The sequence below is a fragment of the Impatiens glandulifera genome, chromosome 1, assembly GCF_907164915.1.
Source record: "Impatiens glandulifera chromosome 1, dImpGla2.1, whole genome shotgun sequence".
NCBI classification, from domain to species: Eukaryota; Viridiplantae; Streptophyta; class Magnoliopsida; order Ericales; family Balsaminaceae; genus Impatiens; species Impatiens glandulifera.
In genome coordinates, this window is record NC_061862.1 from 161,739,655 (window position 1) to 161,757,568 (window position 17,914).

At 33.5% G+C, this 17,914-nt stretch overlaps 2 protein-coding genes across 3 annotated transcripts; one reads left to right on the forward strand and one right to left on the reverse strand.

Annotated features, from left to right (window-relative positions):
- Positions 1–1,448: 1,448 nt before the first annotated feature.
- LOC124920539 (serine/threonine protein phosphatase 2A 55 kDa regulatory subunit B beta isoform-like) lies at positions 1,449–7,715 on the reverse strand. Of its 2 annotated transcripts, XM_047461040.1 has the most exons (15): positions 7,445–7,706; positions 6,781–6,862; positions 6,585–6,688; positions 6,339–6,437; positions 6,128–6,247; positions 4,725–4,928; positions 4,196–4,287; positions 3,629–3,747; positions 3,115–3,238; positions 2,850–2,973; positions 2,617–2,685; positions 2,422–2,513; positions 2,269–2,346; positions 2,104–2,171; positions 1,449–2,008 (listed from the first exon to the last, which is right to left on the reverse strand). In XM_047461040.1, exons 4-15 carry the CDS (start codon positions 6,408–6,410, stop codon positions 1,878–1,880), a joined length of 1,293 nt encoding a protein of 430 aa, XP_047316996.1. In that variant the 5' UTR covers positions 6,411–6,437; positions 6,585–6,688; positions 6,781–6,862; positions 7,445–7,706; the 3' UTR covers positions 1,449–1,877. The 2 variants fall into 2 exon arrangements, with proteins under 2 accessions (XP_047316996.1, XP_047316995.1); XM_047461039.1 differs by lacking the exon at positions 6,781–6,862 and having other exon boundaries at positions 7,445–7,715.
- Positions 7,716–15,730: 8,015 nt separating this feature from the next.
- Positions 15,731–16,870, forward strand: LOC124918728 (inorganic pyrophosphatase 2-like). Its single transcript, XM_047458776.1, has 4 exons — positions 15,731–15,895; positions 16,003–16,124; positions 16,206–16,407; positions 16,487–16,870. Exons 1-4 carry the CDS (start codon positions 15,758–15,760, stop codon positions 16,853–16,855), a joined length of 831 nt encoding a protein of 276 aa, XP_047314732.1. The 5' UTR covers positions 15,731–15,757; the 3' UTR covers positions 16,856–16,870.
- The last annotated feature ends 1,044 nt before the right edge of the window (positions 16,871–17,914 follow it).

Consider the following 17,914-nt stretch of genomic DNA (forward strand, 5'->3'; position numbering starts at 1 on the left):
AGAGACAACATTAGGTATAACATGTTGTTACACTATTTTGTATTTGATTAACGGTGATGTGCAGCATTCCAATTTTTTGTTTTATTTTAAATGACAATTTTATTAAAAATAGTGCAAAATGCAGCACAAATGGAAGAAGAAAAAAAAACACGGTAAGAAGTTTATATAGAAATAATATAAGATTGAAAATTTCAAATATGGTACAGCCTCATTTTTTCTATTGAAGTGAACTCATGCTTATGAGGTCAGATTATGTTTTTAATATTGAAGATCATTTTGAAAGGCATTTGATGAGTAATATGACCAATATATAAAGAATCATGTGAATGCTTTAGTACCAAACTTGGATTTGATTGGATTGATGATGCATAACAAAAAGATTTCCAAATATCTTGAACAACAAAGACATATTTGGCTTATTCTTATTATTGCATAGGTTTCCAAATTGTGTGACTAGTTAGGTTGTGCTAGCCTACTTGAGTGACTGCAAAAAAGAGTCATCATTTTAAGACAAGTTAAATCAGATTTTACTTTTTAACAAAATGAGCAATATATTATGAATACCAAAATCAAACTTTGATGAAAGTTCACATTATCTCTCTATTAATAAACTTTTTGCAAATGATCTAGCTACAATTCAATAAATACAATAATGTTCTTCATTTAAAATAAATTATTACTTTTTTACACCTAACATGCCATCTGGATACGACCCAAGAATCGACCATTAAAATCTAAACAGAAGGAAACATCAATTCAATATATATATATATATATGATTTTTTGGTTTTAACCTTTTGTGTGTTGCCTTGTCCTTTTTGCCTCTTGTTAGAGAGGAATCTTAAGTGGCATCAAGAAGAAGAATGTGTCGGTTATTACAAGGAACGTGCATTATATATTAAGACTTGATTAACTCTCTTCAAAGAAGCCTAAATCTTTTTTTCTCTGCAAAATTGTTCATCAGCCAACATGAGTGGCTCCTCCACCCAACAGATCCGGCGTGGGAAATGCAGCAAGAAGTTTACTGTCAAGGGTCACTCTGGCGACAGATATATCATAAAATCTCAATGGGACGGATGTAATCAGTTTGTTGTAGCAATGGCTAGCGACCAAAACGATGTCAATGAAATGACGCAAACACCCAAGGGAAATTGCATGGCATGTGGGTGCCATTGGAGCTTTCACGAGAAGAATCCCGAAGAACAGAATCCAGAAACGGACTATTCTGTTCATAGTAATATACAGGAACGCTATACAGAGTGTTGCAAGAACCAGATATTGAAACAGTTCTATGCAAATGAGACGCACATGAATGATGGATGCAAAGAGTTTGTGCCAGGAGAAGGCCCTGGCTTTGACCTAATCTGTGATGGTTGCAACTGCCACAGGAGTTTTCACAATAGGGAGCAGCAGTAAATGCATAGTAATTGAAAATGGTAATAAAAATATGTAAAAGAATAAGATGTTTAAGAGTACATTTTGTCCCAACAATCTTTGTGCTAGTCACAACAACATGATCAATGCACATCCCATGAAAAGTGTTTTTGTCTGTCATATGATATTGAGACCTAAAAACCATACCCTTTTCACCCTGCCCCCCACTATGGCATCTGCTGCATGTTCGATCCATTAAGAATGAAAGTCAGAAAATTAAATCACTAAAATTAAATAAATAGAAAGCAGATCAGATCTCTTCACGTTGGAGCGCCAATCTGCCATGGGGATATAGAAAGGAGGACGAAGAACTCATTCAGCAGCTCATTGAAGTTTGTGCTAACCCCTTTTTCTTTTTTCCGCATCTCCTCTATTGATGGGGCCAGATATGGTGTGTCCTCCTCTGATGACAATTAGTTTGGCTTTAAAGTATACATCTTCCTTCATGCATAATACATGTATAGGCTGTTAGCTGCCGCACAAGCAATTGAATTTTCTGTTGGATGCCAGGCTAAGTGGAGCAATTTTGTAGTGAAATCAAAAGCATTCCCATTTGCATCCACTCCTTGGTTCTCTGCACATGTTCACAATAATATACTCTTAACATGAAACAATTTGCTTAACAGTAATGACAAAAGTAAATTCGGATCAATGAAAGGTGAGGCTGACCTCGTCTGACAACTCGTGTCAAACTACTAATGGATCGGGATGGCCTAGATGGAATCTGAGTTTGATTCCTGCATAATAATAGCCAATATTGTAAAGTGCATAGGTAGTTGTACTTGGCCTCGTTTTTAAGGGATTTTTTGTGCTATTAAAGTAGTAGATACCTACCTCATGGGATTTTTGCTAGCCTCCAATGAAGTTGCTTCTGTGCTTCCAGTAGAAGATCCAAACACTCGGAAAAGATTGCTACAAGTGAAAATCATTATGACTTCAGATATGATGTTTTTAAGGGAAACAACAGAAATGCAAGTAGACAGACACCTGTAGGAACCCGATGCCACACGGAGACCATCTCCACTCAAGCAACATTCAAATTTATCAAAGATGGAGTCATTGTCATAAAGATCACAAAGCTGCAATGCATAATCAGCTCCTTTTTAAAAATATCTCAAAGGTAGAAGAAATATTTCATTTTTTTCTATAAGCAAAGATGTGGCTAGAAAACATAATACTCACCCTGGGTCTAAGATGCTCGTGAACCTGAAATGTTGTCACTGGACCCGAATCCATATTAATGTCCCACAACTGAAGTAAAACAAAAGCCAAATTCCAGGGAAATAGAAAGATAGGAGTCAGGTCAAACCTTTATCCTAGGCCCTAAAGATGATGACATGTACAAAAATAACTCTAAGAACAAGAATGAGCAAGCAATTGGACTGATATAAATGAAAGAGAGACAACAAACAAACCTTAAGTGTCATATAATCACGACTCAGGATGTACCTGCCTTCCTTTCCAAATTTTATATCTGAAATTGATGCTATTATTTCAGTGAAAAAAGACCTTGAACCAGGTGCCTCTTGTTCCTCAAATCTGTAAGCAAATGATTCATGATCAATCTAAAATCCACATAAAATTCTAATATCCCAGATATTTGTGATGTCATTTCAGATAAGTATCAATAATCATCAAATCGTTCCAGAATAAAGTAGAGTTACCACAAAATGAACTTACAACTTAGAGTGGGTATCACATAGAGCTGATTGACGCAAATCAATAAGGCGAATCGATCCTTTTGAACTACTATATGCCAACATATTACAATGTGTGGGATGAAATTCTGCTGATGTTATCACCTCTGGAGGAACATAAGAGAGATTGATATGAGCATTGGAGAGTTGAAGAAATTAAAGAGGCTGATTTCAATCTTAACTACTGAAGAAAACTATAACAAATTAGTTATTTTACAGTATGAATTATCAAAGCGTAAAATTTACTAGTAGCAGTAGCAAAAAACACCCCTTGCAATTTAATACAAACATAAAATGGTTATTATCAAGACAAATGGCATACCATGCTATTCTGGAATCCCTAGATAACCTAGTTAAAAATATACCACCCTAGCAGTGCAAAGATGAGGTGAATAAAATATATAGATATAATCGTTTGACATATCTGAGATAGTCAATGTGAAGATAAATATGTTGAATGAATAGGCGGATGGAGAACATAATCAAACAAGAAATACCAGTTAGGTCCTCCATATTTGAAGGCTTCACATCAACAATATTGAAGCTTTGATTGCTAATTTCCAAGTTCCAAAGGTTTACCCGCAGGTCATCAGCCGATATAAATGTTTCACCGTCACTGAGATAGAGAGAAATTGAGACTCAGCTGATGTTGCAAAAACTATAATATAAATGAGGCAGTATGCAGATATTTGTTTTCTATTCATTTATTGGAGTTCATGTAATTATATGAATGAATAATAAAGTGTCTTATTCTAGTATTGTGTATGTGTGACTTCCCACTTATAGGCTTGTTATGTGTCATTTGGTCTCACGTCAACGAGTACCAAGAACAAGAAAAGAACTATGTTGCATATAATTCCAGTCATTGACCAGAAACTTCTCAAGTCATGCAGACATGGATTTTGCGATAAGAGAAAAAGCTGGAACAAAGTAATAATGAACTCAGACATTTTTCTATTGGTAAACACAAGACCTGCACCAAACTAAAAAATCGCCAGTAGATTTGTATTGCAGATGTAGAGCTTTAAAGAACAAACATAAGTATTATTTCTGAGTTTTCCCACCTATTATTTGAAATAGAATTGATGTGGTAATCATGTGCATGAGCATATACCCTTCTACATCTTGCAACGAGGCTGGTGTCATGACTTGTTACCTGCAGATTCTACTCGGTAAGTTGCAATACAGATGCTTCAGAAATAAAAGTTAACGACATATTACACCAATAGTACAAAATCAACCATTATTAGGTACAATTTGGCACTCTATAAAGGAAGATATATAGTTTAGGGTGTGCTTCAACAATCCCTGATCTCACAAGCTGCCTTTTTCTCCATTCAAAATTTTTTTTATCTTATCACACCAGGTATCATACCACTCAGTAGCCAGAAATCCTTATTCTTTCCTGGTGGCAATATCCAATTGACAATTACAGATTCTAGCTAGAATTAGCAGTCATATTCATGACTGTATCTGGGCATTTACAAGGAAGAAGATAAGCTTTGTATATCTAGTCTAACGACGGAACACCATGTTTCATCGAGAAAGAGAAGAGGATAGTAGAAGTATAGAGTATTGGTTGATATTAACTACCACTGGAAAACGTAGAGATGAAATTCCGCCTGGTGGGAATGTGAAGTCACTGGTCAGACTATTGAAGCATTTGTCAGGGTGACTACCATTTACAGGCAATGGTTTAAGGCCAGAAGAGATGCTCGAACCAATGCTACCATTTCCAGCAGTTTTTGAAGGATCTATATTCATTTCAGAGATTTTCTTAACCTTCTTTTCTAGAACCTGCAGAGAACGAAAAATATAATAAGCCATAAAAACTACAAAGAGCCATCCAAGATAGAATCTTGGATTATCTATGTACAGACATAGAGATCAACATACTCTAACATGTCTGTTAGGATAAAGTAAAACGTGAAAAACATCTACTCCAATCTAAAATAAAATAAAAATTCATATGGCTGAAAGATATTAAATTTGTCCTGAATTCTTGTTCACATATCCATTTTAGAACTTCTGCAGATATCAGTAACTATCCGGTAAAAAAGGATACTTTTGATATTGGAGAACTTTCTACCAAATTTCAAAATACCGGTCATATCCAACAATAATCATCATTTTGTCATCCTTTTGTATGTTTCAACAACTAACATATCACCTGGAGATCTAATGACATATGGCAATCATAAAATTAGCATAAAACCTACCAGATATTACATAAGAAATCATCAAAGGATTTCAGGACCCAAGAGTAAATAGATTTACTATCTTATCTGACGCATCTTGCAGTATCCACTGGAAGAATATTCTAAACTCTAAAGTATCAATCCAAAGCACAAAAAGTTTAACCACTTCTAAAACTCAAATGTTCTCTATGCAGGAGGACTGACATCATTTCCCAATTTTTCCATGTCCGAAGGTGTTCAAAAACAGACGCTTTCCTATATACTACATATTTACACATTTGCTTAGAATAGGACTTTCCAGATCTTCATTCAGACAATCTGACTTCAAATGCAACCCCCACAAATAATTCATTGGATTTCTTCATTAAACTTTTAGTTTTCAAAAGTGGGTAAGATTTGAATTCTTCACTTGTCTTCTAACAATTCTCTAACACCTAAACCAAATCTTGGCTTTTTCTATTAACCTCTCATTTTTTATCCAACAGTAGAATATGTAAAATGAAAAATTCTTTTACTAGCAGTCTAACACTCTGACCAATACAATTAAGTTTATGAACAACAAAGATTGATTCCTTCACGGATCTGCACAAGAAGCAGACTGAAAAAGAAATGCAAGATTTATCATAAATCAGATGGTCAATGGTATCAATTGGAAAGTATTTGGTCTGCAAAAATGATATTAAGGATGGAGTTTTATTGATTTGTTGAGATTATGGCAAATTGACAGAAAATTAAACACTAAAAATCTAACGGACCAAACATAAAGAATATTAAATTTTAATGTAGGATGAGTCACACCTTCCACAACTTAATGGTTTTATCATTGGTAGATAGCATAAATATTGAACCATTAGCTGTCTGGCACCATCGAATTTTGTTGATTTTCTCTTCTATCTCCAAACTCTTGAGATAATCAAACTGGAAATAGAGAAATAAAAAGAAAAATATGTGGAACGGCTTAGAGTAATTGAAATACAAGGAACGGACGAAGTTTCATAAGAGTAAACACCTCTGGTTCATGACTCTGAAACTCTGTTTTGTAGCGGAATTCTGGATGTCTACTAACTGAATAATCCATCATTTCCAAACCTCTTCTGCTTCCACCATGCTGCAATGCACATCATTTTGAAAAATAAGTGAAAAGGCTGCTTTTGTACTCTCGGATGTCTAGACCAAGCATACGCAAAATGCAGACGTGTTGAAAAGTGACAATCCAGGTACACAGATCTAGTAAATTTGGAAGTAAGAAACCTACATCCTTTTTATCAGCTCTTTCAAACAATACAACTCTACCCCCACGATCACCCGTAGCAAGATGGTTGCCAGTCTTATCAAATTCAATAGCTGAAATGATATCAACTGCAAAGGAAACAAAAAAAACATTCAGCAAAAAACACATAAAATAGAAGGTTATATAGTACAGCAACTAATTTCTTCTATAAGCAACATACCCACTAATATAATCACAGAGTTAATAAAATCCAAGCTTCATTCCACTTTTACATACATGCATATCCTGCTTACAAGATATAGCTTTATACAGCCCCAAGAAAGAAGTTAGCAGGTGCATCCATATGAAATATTGTACAATGAACTAAGAAATGACCATAAACACTCAGACTCGCAGCTTATAACAATTTTCTCAGATCATTCTACATCAATTAGTAGCATTAAAGTTGGGCATAGTGGAAAACTCAATCCATCTAATGTGTAAAGCAGGTTCAATTCAAGCATCAATTCAAGGTTAAAGCAACATCAATTCAAGGTTAAAGCAACAGTAAAACACTCACATTCTAAAGACAAGCACAATCTGATAATATGTAACATGTAAGAACTCAATTACTAGCCCTACAAAGATTGTCTCTTTACAAAGAGTTTATATCATGGGTATAATAATAGCATGCAGGGAAATATCAATTAAGAAAAAAAGAGTTTAAATTTAGCAAGGAAGAAAAAAAGGGGTTAAATGTAATGACTTTCTCAGTAACAGTAGAGTAAGAATAAGCGATTAAATTGGGATTTGCAATCAACGATCTGGTATAATATGCAACACTAAATCGAAACATAAATGAAAATAATTATGGATCCAAAAGAATGGTGTGATTGCTGCAATACCTTCTTGAACCTCTTCACCGGCTGTCCGTTCGCCGAAGACCTGGGAGAATTTCCAGTCGAGCGGCGGCGGCGGAGGAGCAGCCGCGCCATCTGCATCAGTAGCGTCCATCTGTTCCAGGAAATGATATAAATCAGAGCATCAAACGATCTCTTTCAGGGTAGTGGTAAATGTCAGATTCGGATTTAACCATTCCAAGTCGAAGCCTTTGCCCCCCTTAGATTGGATTTCCTTTTCTCTCTCTTCTTCTTCTCTCTCCACTGCTATTTTTTTTTTTTTTTTTAGAAATTTGGGATTTCGAGAAGAACCTTACTGTTTTTATTAAATTCATGGCAATTTATGAAACTTTATTAGTTTAGATAAAAAAATTAAAATTTATAGAAAAACTGTAAAAATAATATTATTAATTTTGTAAATATATAATGAACACTTAATTAATTTTAATATTAATTTTATATTAAAGTAAAAATAATAATAAAAAAATAAATGGGTCCAGGCGTGACAAGATGTCCCATTTGTGTCTGACTTTTCAACCTTTTTCATGGTTTTAAAGTCTTTTTCGTTTATCCTCCTGACATATTTTGTCGTAACCCTCAACACTAAGTAATTATTTATTAAAAAATAATGAATTTATTACAAAATTATATTTCTTTTATAAGTTTATGTTTGAGACTCAACTGAATAGCAAAACAATTTTATATAATTGTGATGCTGAGATACTTGATAAGTTCATAAACACAACAATATTAATGTATTTATTATATCTCTTTGTCTTTGATTCAGTACTAAATAATGTTTGGTAGGAAGTATTAAGAGATATAATAGTATTATTATAGTAGAAATTATATAGTAGTTTTGATATTATAGTAGAAATAAAAAAAATGATTGTTTTTGCCACATTCCATGTGAGGAGAATATGTAAATAGAGAAAATTTAGGAGTAGAGGATCCTATCTCCAAAATAAACATAAACCCACATATTAAAAAAAATAATTAAAAATACTTAATTCAGGAAAATAATATTTTGAAGAAGTTTACTTCTCTTTGTGTACTCTAAACATTAAAAATAAACCCTAAATTTTAAATAGAATGCAAATATAAGAATTCTTACATTTTAATTGACATTTTCAAATTATCGTACACATTTATCAAACTAACAATAAAACATGCATAAAATAATATATTAAAAAATGATAAAATTACTTCATTTACGGAAAAATCATGACATGTTCAACTGGTTGGACCCTCTTTTAAAATCCTCTCTTTCGATGAAAGTTTCCCTCTCTCTCGATAAGGAGCCAAATTTGACCTATCTCAATGCATGACCCTTCTTTAAAATTCTAATATCTCTTTATGAAAAAATATTCTGACATTGAGACATTCCATGAGATTTACTGACCCTCTCTATACATGATTTTGAAGAGTTTTTAAGAAAGGCACAACTAGTAGAACATGAGTTGAAATAGCATATTCAAACCCAATAAAGAACTTCTTTGTATAACTCCAAACAAAAAAATTGGAGTCACATATCTGATAAGTGTCCACTCTTAATTCAAACCACAATTATATCGTTCCTCAAATTCAGACTATTATTAACTGTTGAGTTAGGAAGCCTACACTTATAATAAACTCTACATTGTTAATTAGAGTTTTTTGGGTTTTCTTTTTGGTTTTGGGCTTGGGCCTGACCAAAGTTATTTAGGTTTATTACCTGAATGTTTACCCTATAAATATGTGATTATTAAGGGTTTACATTTTTGAGACAGAATTCTAGAGAGATAAAGTGTGAGGCAAAAACTCTGTATTTCTTTTTCTTCTTCATAGTAAATTTGGTGGTGGCTGAAGTGGATGTAGCTCAATTTGAGTGAACCACTATAAATCTGTGTGTTCTTGTGTTCTTCTTTCTTGTGTTTTTACAGATTATTTTCAAGCAGGTCGGATTTGGGAGATACAAATCCTAACAACTAGTATCAGAGCAGCTAGGCTAGATCTGAGCATTGGAAACAATGGCAAGTGAGAACAGTATAGGACATGGGATTGGAAGATTTGATGGGACAGATTATGCCTTCTGGAGAATGCAGATTGAAGATTATCTCTATGGAAAGAAGATTCATGTTCTTTTGAGTGAGAAACCAGAGAAGATGGATGAAGCTGAATGGAAACTCCTTGATAGACAGGTTTTGGGAGTTGTTCGATTGACGTTAGCCAAGACGGTTGCTCACAATGTAGCAAAGGAGAAGACCACCATGGGTCTGATGAAAACTCTTTCTGATATGTATGAGAAACCATCTGCTAACAACAAGGTACACTTAATGAAAAGACTATTTTACTTAAGAATGGTTGATGGTACTTCTGTCACTACTCATTTGAATGAATTCAATACAATTGTGAATCAATTGCTATCTGTTGAGATTGATTTTGGGGATGAAGTTAATGCCTTAATTTTGTTAGCATCTCTACCAAATAGTTGGGAACCTATAAGGGCAGCAATTAGTAATTCAGTTGGAAATGCTAAACTGAAATTTATTGAAGTTAGAGATCATATATTCTTGCTGAAGAGGTTCGTAAAATTGATTCTGGTGAAACATTCAAAGGTTCTGCTCTGAATGTGGAAAACAGGGGAAGAGGTAATGATAGAAATTTCAACCGAGGTAAGAGCAAATCTATGTCAAGAAGCAGGAGGAGTCAGTCCAAGTCTGGGAGGACATTTGAGTGCTGGAATTATGGTAAACAAGGTCATTTGAAGAGGAACTGCAAAGCACCGAAGAAAAAACGGTGATGATAAAAATGATGCAGCCAACGTTGTTACAGAATCTGTCACTGATGCGTTACTTCTGTCTGTTGATAGCCCGATAGATTCATGGGTTTTGGACTCAGGAGCGTCTTTCCACACCACTGCCCACAAAGAATTAATGGAGAATTATGTGGCTGGAAACTGTGGGAAAGTTTATCTCGCAGATGGTGAGCCACTGGATATTGTTGGCATGGGGGACATCAAATTGAAGATGGCAAATGGTTCTGTTTGAAAGATTAATAAGGTGAGACACATTCCAGGTTTAATGCGCAATCTGATTTCTGTTACACAACTTAATGAAGAAGGTCACAATTTCAGTTGTGGAAATGGTGCGTGGAAGGTGACTAAAGGAGCAATTGTTGTTGCTCGAGGTCATAAAACTGGAACGTTATACACGTCTTCAACTTGCAGAGAAACAGTTGCTGCTGTAGTTGATAACTCGAAGAACAGTGAGTTGTGGCATTGCAGGTTGGGCCATATGAGTGAAAAAGGGATGACAATTCTTTTGAAGAATGGACAGATTCCAGAACTGAAGTCTGTTGAACATCAGTTATGTGAAAACTGCATTCTTGGAAAACAGAAACGGGTGAGTTTCTTAAAGATTGGGAATGAGCTCAAGAAAGAAAGACTAGAGTTGGTACACACTGATGTGTGGGGACCTGCACCTGTTTCTTCTATTGGCGGATCATACTACTATGTGACTTTTATAGACGATTCAACAAGAAAAGTATGGGTTTACTTTATGAAGCACAAGTCTGAAGTATTTGCTATTTTCAAGAAGTGGAAGGCTTTGGTTGAAAATGAAACAAATCAGAAAGTTAAGTGTTTGAGATCCGACAATAGAGGTGAATATATCAATCTAGATTTCAAAAAATATTGTGCTGTGAATGAGATCAGTATGGTGAAGACTGTTCCCCGAACACCTCAAAAGAATGGAGTAGCTGAACGAATGAATCGAACATTGAACGAGCGTGCTAGAAGCATGAGATTGCATGCAGTGCTGCATAAAACCTTCTAGGCAGAAGCTATTAATACTGCTGCCTATTTGATAAACAGGGGACCCTCTGTTCCTCTTGAATTCAGAATTCCTGAAGAAGCTTGGAGCAATAAAAAGGTAAATCTTTCTTATTTGAAAGTGTTTGGTTGTTTATCATATGTTCATATTAATGAATGTGATAGGAGCAAGCTTGATCCAAAGTCTAATAAATGTTTTTTCATTGGTTATGGTGATATCGAGTTTGGTTATCGTTTCTGGGATAATCAAAATCGGAAGATCATTCGTAGCAGAAATGTTATCTTCAATGAACAGGTTCTCTACAAAGATTGTGTTGGGAAGACATCAGATGGTGATTCCAAGTTGGAAGAGACTGGTATAGTCGATTTGAGAGATTTTTCAGCTGAATATATACCGACTGTCGAAGAAGAACAATGTGTTGTTGAAGATGAAATCATTGAGAACGTGGCTCTAGAGGTAATCAGCAAACACCGGTTATACAGTTGAGAAGATCATCAAGAAATCGAAAACCAGTTGATAGGTGGTCTCCATCTCTGAACTATATCTTGTTGACAGATAGAGGTGAACCTGAATGCTATGAGGAAGCAATACAATCTGATGAATGGGTTAAGTGGGAGTCTACGATGAAAGATGAGATGGACTCTTTGATGTTGAATCAGACTTGGGAGCTCACTGAGCTACCAAAGGGAAAGAAAACACTTCACAACAAATGGATCTTCAGGATTAAAGAAGAACATGATAAAACCATGAGGTACAAGGCAAGGTTGGTTGTGAAAGGATTTCAACAGAAAGAAGGTATTGACTACAATGAAATCTTCTCTCCAGTATTTAAATTGATGACAATCAGAACTATTTTGAGTTTGGTTGTGAAAGAAGACCTTCATCTTCAACAAATGGATGTCAAAACTGCTTTTCTTCATGTTGATCTAGATGAAGAAATTTATATGCGACAACCAGAAGGATTTGAAATCAAAGGAAAAGATGAACTTGTGTGTAAGCTTCAGAAGAGTCTGTATGGTTTGAAACAGGCTCCAAGGCAATGGTACAAGAAGTTCGATAGCTTCATGAAAAGTAACAATTTTTTGAGGTGTGAAGCTGATCATTGTTGCTATATCAAGAGGTTTGATAAATTGTACATTATTCTAATCCTCTACGTTGATGACATGTTGATTGCTGGAGAAAGCTTGTATGAGATTAACAAGCTTAAGAAAGAGTTGTCTGAAAATTTTGTAATGAAGGATTTGGGTGCTGCAAAACAAATCCTTGGGATGAGAATTTTCAGGGATGAAGAAGTTCTTAAGCTTTCACAAGAAGAATATGTGAAGAAAGTTCTTAGTAGGTTCAACTTGTATGATGCAAAACTAGTTACTACCCCTTAGCTAGTCACTTCAGACTATCTAAAGATCAGTCGCCTTCAATAGAGGAGGAGAAAAATTACATGGCAACTGTTCTGTATGCCTCTGCCATTGGTTGTAATATGTATGCGATGGTTTGCACAAGACCAGACATAGCACATGCAGTGGGAGTTGTTAGCAGATTCATGAGCAATCCGGGTAGACAACATTGGAAAGTAGTAAAGTGGATACTACGATACTTAAGAGGAAGTATGGGTCTTGCTTTGTGTTTTCGAAAGTCTAATATGGGTTTGGAAGGATATGTTGATGCTGACAATGGTGGTGATGTTGATAGTAGGAAGAGCACAACAGGGTACATTTATACTCTGGGAGGTACTGCAATCAGTTGGGTTTCAAAATTACAGAAGATTGTTGCTATTTCTAGTTGTGAGGCAGAGTATGTTGCTATGACATAAGCTGCTAAGGAGATGATGTGGTTACAACCCTTTTTGCGAGAATTGGGTCAAGACTACGAGGGAAGTGTGTTACGATGCGACAGTCAGAGTGCCATTCATTTGGCAAAGAATCCTGTTTATCATGGCAGGACGAAACATATACAGGTTCATTATCATTTCATCCGGTCAACTTTAGAAGATGGAATATTAGCTCTTGAGAAGATTCCCGGGAGTGAGAATCCATCTGATATGTTGATGAAAGCTGTGACAAATGAGAAACTGAAGTTGTGTGCAACTTCAGTTGGTCTTCTTCGTTAAGACACCGAATGGAAAGCCACTACCGATTGAGAGATGATGAAGTTAGTCTCCAAGTGGGAGATTGTTGAGTTATGGAGCCTACACTTATAATAAACTCTACATTGTTAATTAGAGTTTATTGGGTTTTCTTTTTGGTTTTGGGCTTGGGCCTGACCAAAGTTATTTAGGTTTATTACCTGAATGTTTATCCTATAAATATGTGATTATTAAGGGTTTACATTTTTGAGACAGAATTCTAGAGAGATAAAGTGTGAGGCAAAAACTCTGTATTCCTTCTCCTTCATAGTAAATTTGGTGGTGGCTGAAGTGGATGTAGCTCAATTTGAGTGAACCACTATAAATCTGTGTGTTCTTGTGTTCTTCTTTCTTGTGTTTTTACAGATTATTTTCAAGCAGGTTGAATTTGGGAGATACAAATCCTAACATTAACATCACTTTCAATTCAAACCATGGTTCCCTCGATCGATTCTCATTCTTTTTTAATATGCACTTTGTCCCGAAAACAGACATAATTTTAGGATTCGATTCCCTAAAATAGAGAAGATGTATAAAAATAGTAAATTATTTTGAAATTTTAGTTATATATTAATAAAATATATAAAATAATTAATACAAATGATGTATATATAAAATTATTTATTAAATTAATATTTGAATTTTTTTTATAAAAAAGTTAAAATAATGTTGTATATAATAAAAGACTAATAATGAGAATTGTGGGTAGAGCAACCTAAGATAGGGTAGTACTTATTGATCTAAAATACTAACATTTATAGGTTATTCTTCCATTTCAGACCCGATTTCTTCTCCAGAAACACAAATCTAATCATAGTTGATAATAGATTACTGAGTAAATTAATACTAACTAATCTCATTTTTACTAATTTTATATATTTATTTTTATAAAAAATATAATAAACTCAATGTAATTAATAAAGTGATTTATAAATAAAAAATCTTATTATATATTATATATTTAAATATATATATATATATATATATATAATATTATATATATATAAACTCTTTTTTTTTTCTCTTCACATTTTATTTTTATTTTTTCAAATAATAAATTGCCACGTTCCCTCTCCCAAAAATTTCCCTTTTATCGCTCATCATATGATATATGAGATTTTTATTTTTAAAATTGTTGTTTAGATAAAATACAAAATCCTCCAAATCTCAATCTAAATGCTCACAATCCATTTATGTTTGGAAATAGTTTTATTATATTTTAGGCAGTTTTAAATGGGCCTAGCTCCAGACCCATTAATTAAAAATGTATTTATACATATCCTTAATATTACAAAATAAAACAAATTATATACAATTTTAATTGAAAAAGATTAAAAATATACTAAAAATATTATCTACTTATATTATTATTAATACAAGGTTTATGAATCAAATAATTAAAATGATATAATTATTAAAGTTGATTAACTATATATAATTGTATTTAAAAAAAAGATTTGATGATCATCACCAAGTACATGACAATAGATAAGACCAAATATATAAATATTAGTTTAATCTAACGTTTTAAAAAAATAATGTAAAAATATTTATAAATATATAAAAAGGGATATATCTCAATTTAAAAAGAACATTTTAGATATTTAATATTTTTAAAATTATGTTTGTAAAAAAAAACAGTGTGATATAATTTGTTGAATAATAAAAATAAATAATAATTTTAAAAATTAAAACTATATGCATACATATAAACTAAAAAAATATTTATATCTTATCCAATTACACTATATTTGAATATTATTTAGCGTTCTCAAACCAGCCAATATTTATATAAAGAAAAAAAGTTGTGAACAAATCAGAGTTCAACTTCAAACAAATATATATATATATATATTTTTTTACAATTTAAATAATTTACCTTTTGTGAATGAAGTGTAATAAGAATTTAAAAGGAATAATATATGGAACTAATATTCTAAATCAATTAAAAAGAATATAACTTTGGATAATTCCATAAATAAATTGGCATCAATTTTGCACGGCATCCCCAGAATATGCTTCCACCAAATTTTCAGATTCTAGAGAATGAAAAAAGTATCGAATTTATATTTAATTTTCTTGATTAAACTAAAAATGCGAATATTCGGCATGCAGTTTCTAACTGTACTTGAAATGCACAAAAGCACACCGTCGGATTAGAGAAATCTACGGTAAAGAAGAAACCGCATTAAACTGCATGAGAAAAAAAAGTGGATTCTATTTGTGGTTGGGTAATATTCCTTTGGCATCTTTTCTATCTTCAAATCCAACTAGGAACTAGGATTCTATTTTGTTTCTCCTATATATATATATAATTGATTTCATTATCTATTTATATAAGCATCTAAAAATCACACATAATAACCTGTTTTGTGCTTTGGAGATATGGAAGACATTGTAATTGTGTTCGACTTCGACAAGACCATCATAGAACTAGACAGCGACAATTGGGTCGTCGATGAATTGGGTGCTACCGATTTGTTCAATCAACTCCTTCCCACCATGCCTTGGAACACCCTCATGGTACGTACTTTTATCTCTATCTTAGGTCGATTCTTTCTACTAGACTACCAATTACGGTTCTATTTGTTTAAATTCTAATTACTAATTTCTTGACTCTCTAACAACAGGATGTGATGATGAATGAGCTTCATTCACGTGGGAAAACCATTGCCGATATTGTCAATGTGCTCAGCCGTTCTCCGATACATCCCCGCGTCATTCCCGCAATCAGAACCGCTTATGCTCTGGGGTATGTATTTAGTAAATTCTTCTGTCAAGAAAGAAAACATTCAGATCTATAATTGCTAACAAATGTGGTTACTTATTATAGGTGTGATTTGAGGGTAGTAAGTGATGCCAATTTGTTCTTTATCGAAACCATTCTGAACAGTCTCGGGATTCGTCAATGTTTTTCGGAGATCAATACGAATCCCGGCTACGTTGATGATGAGGGAAGATTAAGGATTTCTCCTTATCATGATTTTCATTCTTGCTCTCATGGCTGCGATCTTTGCCCACCAAACATGTGCAAGGTATCATCATCATCATAATCCTCTTTCATTAGTCTTTTATATAATTGATATTGATAAAAAATGATATTGGGTAATGTAGGGTAAGATAATAGAGAAAATGCAAGCTTCATTAGTGGAGGAAGAGATGTCTATGAAGAAGAAGAGGATCATCTATCTTGGTGATGGAGCTGGAGACTTTTGCCCGAGTTTGAGATTGAGAGAAGGAGTTGATTTCATGATGCCAAGGAAGAACTTCCCTGTTTGGGATTTGATTTGCAAGAACCGGATGCTTGTCAAGGCAGAGGTGCATGAGTGGAATGATGGAGAAGAATTGGAGAGGGTTTTGCTCTTCTTAATTCATAAGATCAGCTTGGAACAAGAAGAAGAGGCACTACTACATTCAATCACCACCGAAGTTAGGTTGCTCGATAGGATGCCTCCATGCCCAAGACTCAATTTAACAATTTGAAATATGCATGTATCTTAGTTTTTGTTTAATCTCGAGTCTCAGATCCTATAACTTTGAGGATGAACTTATTATGTGCTCTACAACTAAGAGTCTCCACAAAATATGTATCTTAATTATTCAAATAAGCTTATAAATATCAGATTATTTTCATTTGGAATCTCTTATTTATTTATTTCTGTAAACAATAAAAACATCAGTTTTTTTTTACAAAATAGTGAAAATTCATTACAAAACAAACGCTTTAAATGTACTATTATATATAACAAAAAAAATGATAATGAAAAAAAATAATATCAACAATTGTGGGTTTGTTGGCATTGTGTGTGACAAACTGATTGGATCAAGACTCCAATGACATCAAAAATTGAAGAGTCAATAATAGATGATACAGCCTATTTAGCATCTAATTCAATATTCACATTTTGCCATTAGTTGTAGATGACAAAACACTTGCATATCGTATGACCATTACATCTATTGTCGCAGAAGAGAGGCTTCTAAATTGTGTGCAAGGACGCGAATTAGTCTTGCCATGTGATCTGAACAATGATTCTAGTTGAGGTTTTGGATCCATTAACAAGATAAGAGGCATACATGTTATTTTTGTTCATCTTAATTCTGGATGAATGCAAAACATTCTCTAACTCCCAAGTTAATATGCATATTTGAAGGAGAATCAAAATTCTCACAAATGAAAAAATCTCTTAACTTCTTTAAGGCTCACATTCTAAATAAATACAAGACATTTATTTTTATCAAATAATGAGTAATTTCTATTCTTTCACATATTCCAACATACGGTAGCAAAAATACTATTTCTGAAATTTTTATGTGAGGTTTAGATGGATTATTAAACGTACTCAAAAATATAAGTACCAAACAAAGACTAGTAATAGTAATTTTTAAGTTCTATGATTTTTTTGACATAATAGTAATACGTGTTCCATTGTCTCAATAGAGGTAGAGTAAATATAATAGATGGGAGAATGATACAATTTTATTTTAAAACAGTTTTCTGCGGTGGGAATGGCATTGTGGCATGTTTTCCTACAAAAAAAA

Excerpts from the sequence above, each read along its gene's own strand:
- LOC124920539 (XM_047461039.1), bottom strand. The coding sequence starts at position 7,553 with ATGGACGCTACTGATGCAGATGGCGCGGCTGCTCCTCCGCCGCCGCCG. Across the intron at positions 6,248-6,338 it reads TTCAGAGTCATGAACCAGAG|TTTGATTATCTCAAGAGTTT; the intron begins GTGTTTACTCTT and ends CTCTATTTCCAG. Across the intron at positions 4,929-6,127 it reads AAACCATTAAGTTGTGGAAG|GTTCTAGAAAAGAAGGTTAA; the intron begins GTGTGACTCATC and ends CGTTCTCTGCAG.
- LOC124918728 (XM_047458776.1), top strand. The coding sequence starts at position 15,758 with ATGGAAGACATTGTAATTGTGTTCGACTTCGACAAGACCATCATAGAA. Across the intron at positions 16,125-16,205 it reads AGAACCGCTTATGCTCTGGG|GTGTGATTTGAGGGTAGTAA; the intron begins GTATGTATTTAG and ends TACTTATTATAG. Across the intron at positions 16,408-16,486 it reads GCCCACCAAACATGTGCAAG|GGTAAGATAATAGAGAAAAT; the intron begins GTATCATCATCA and ends TGGGTAATGTAG.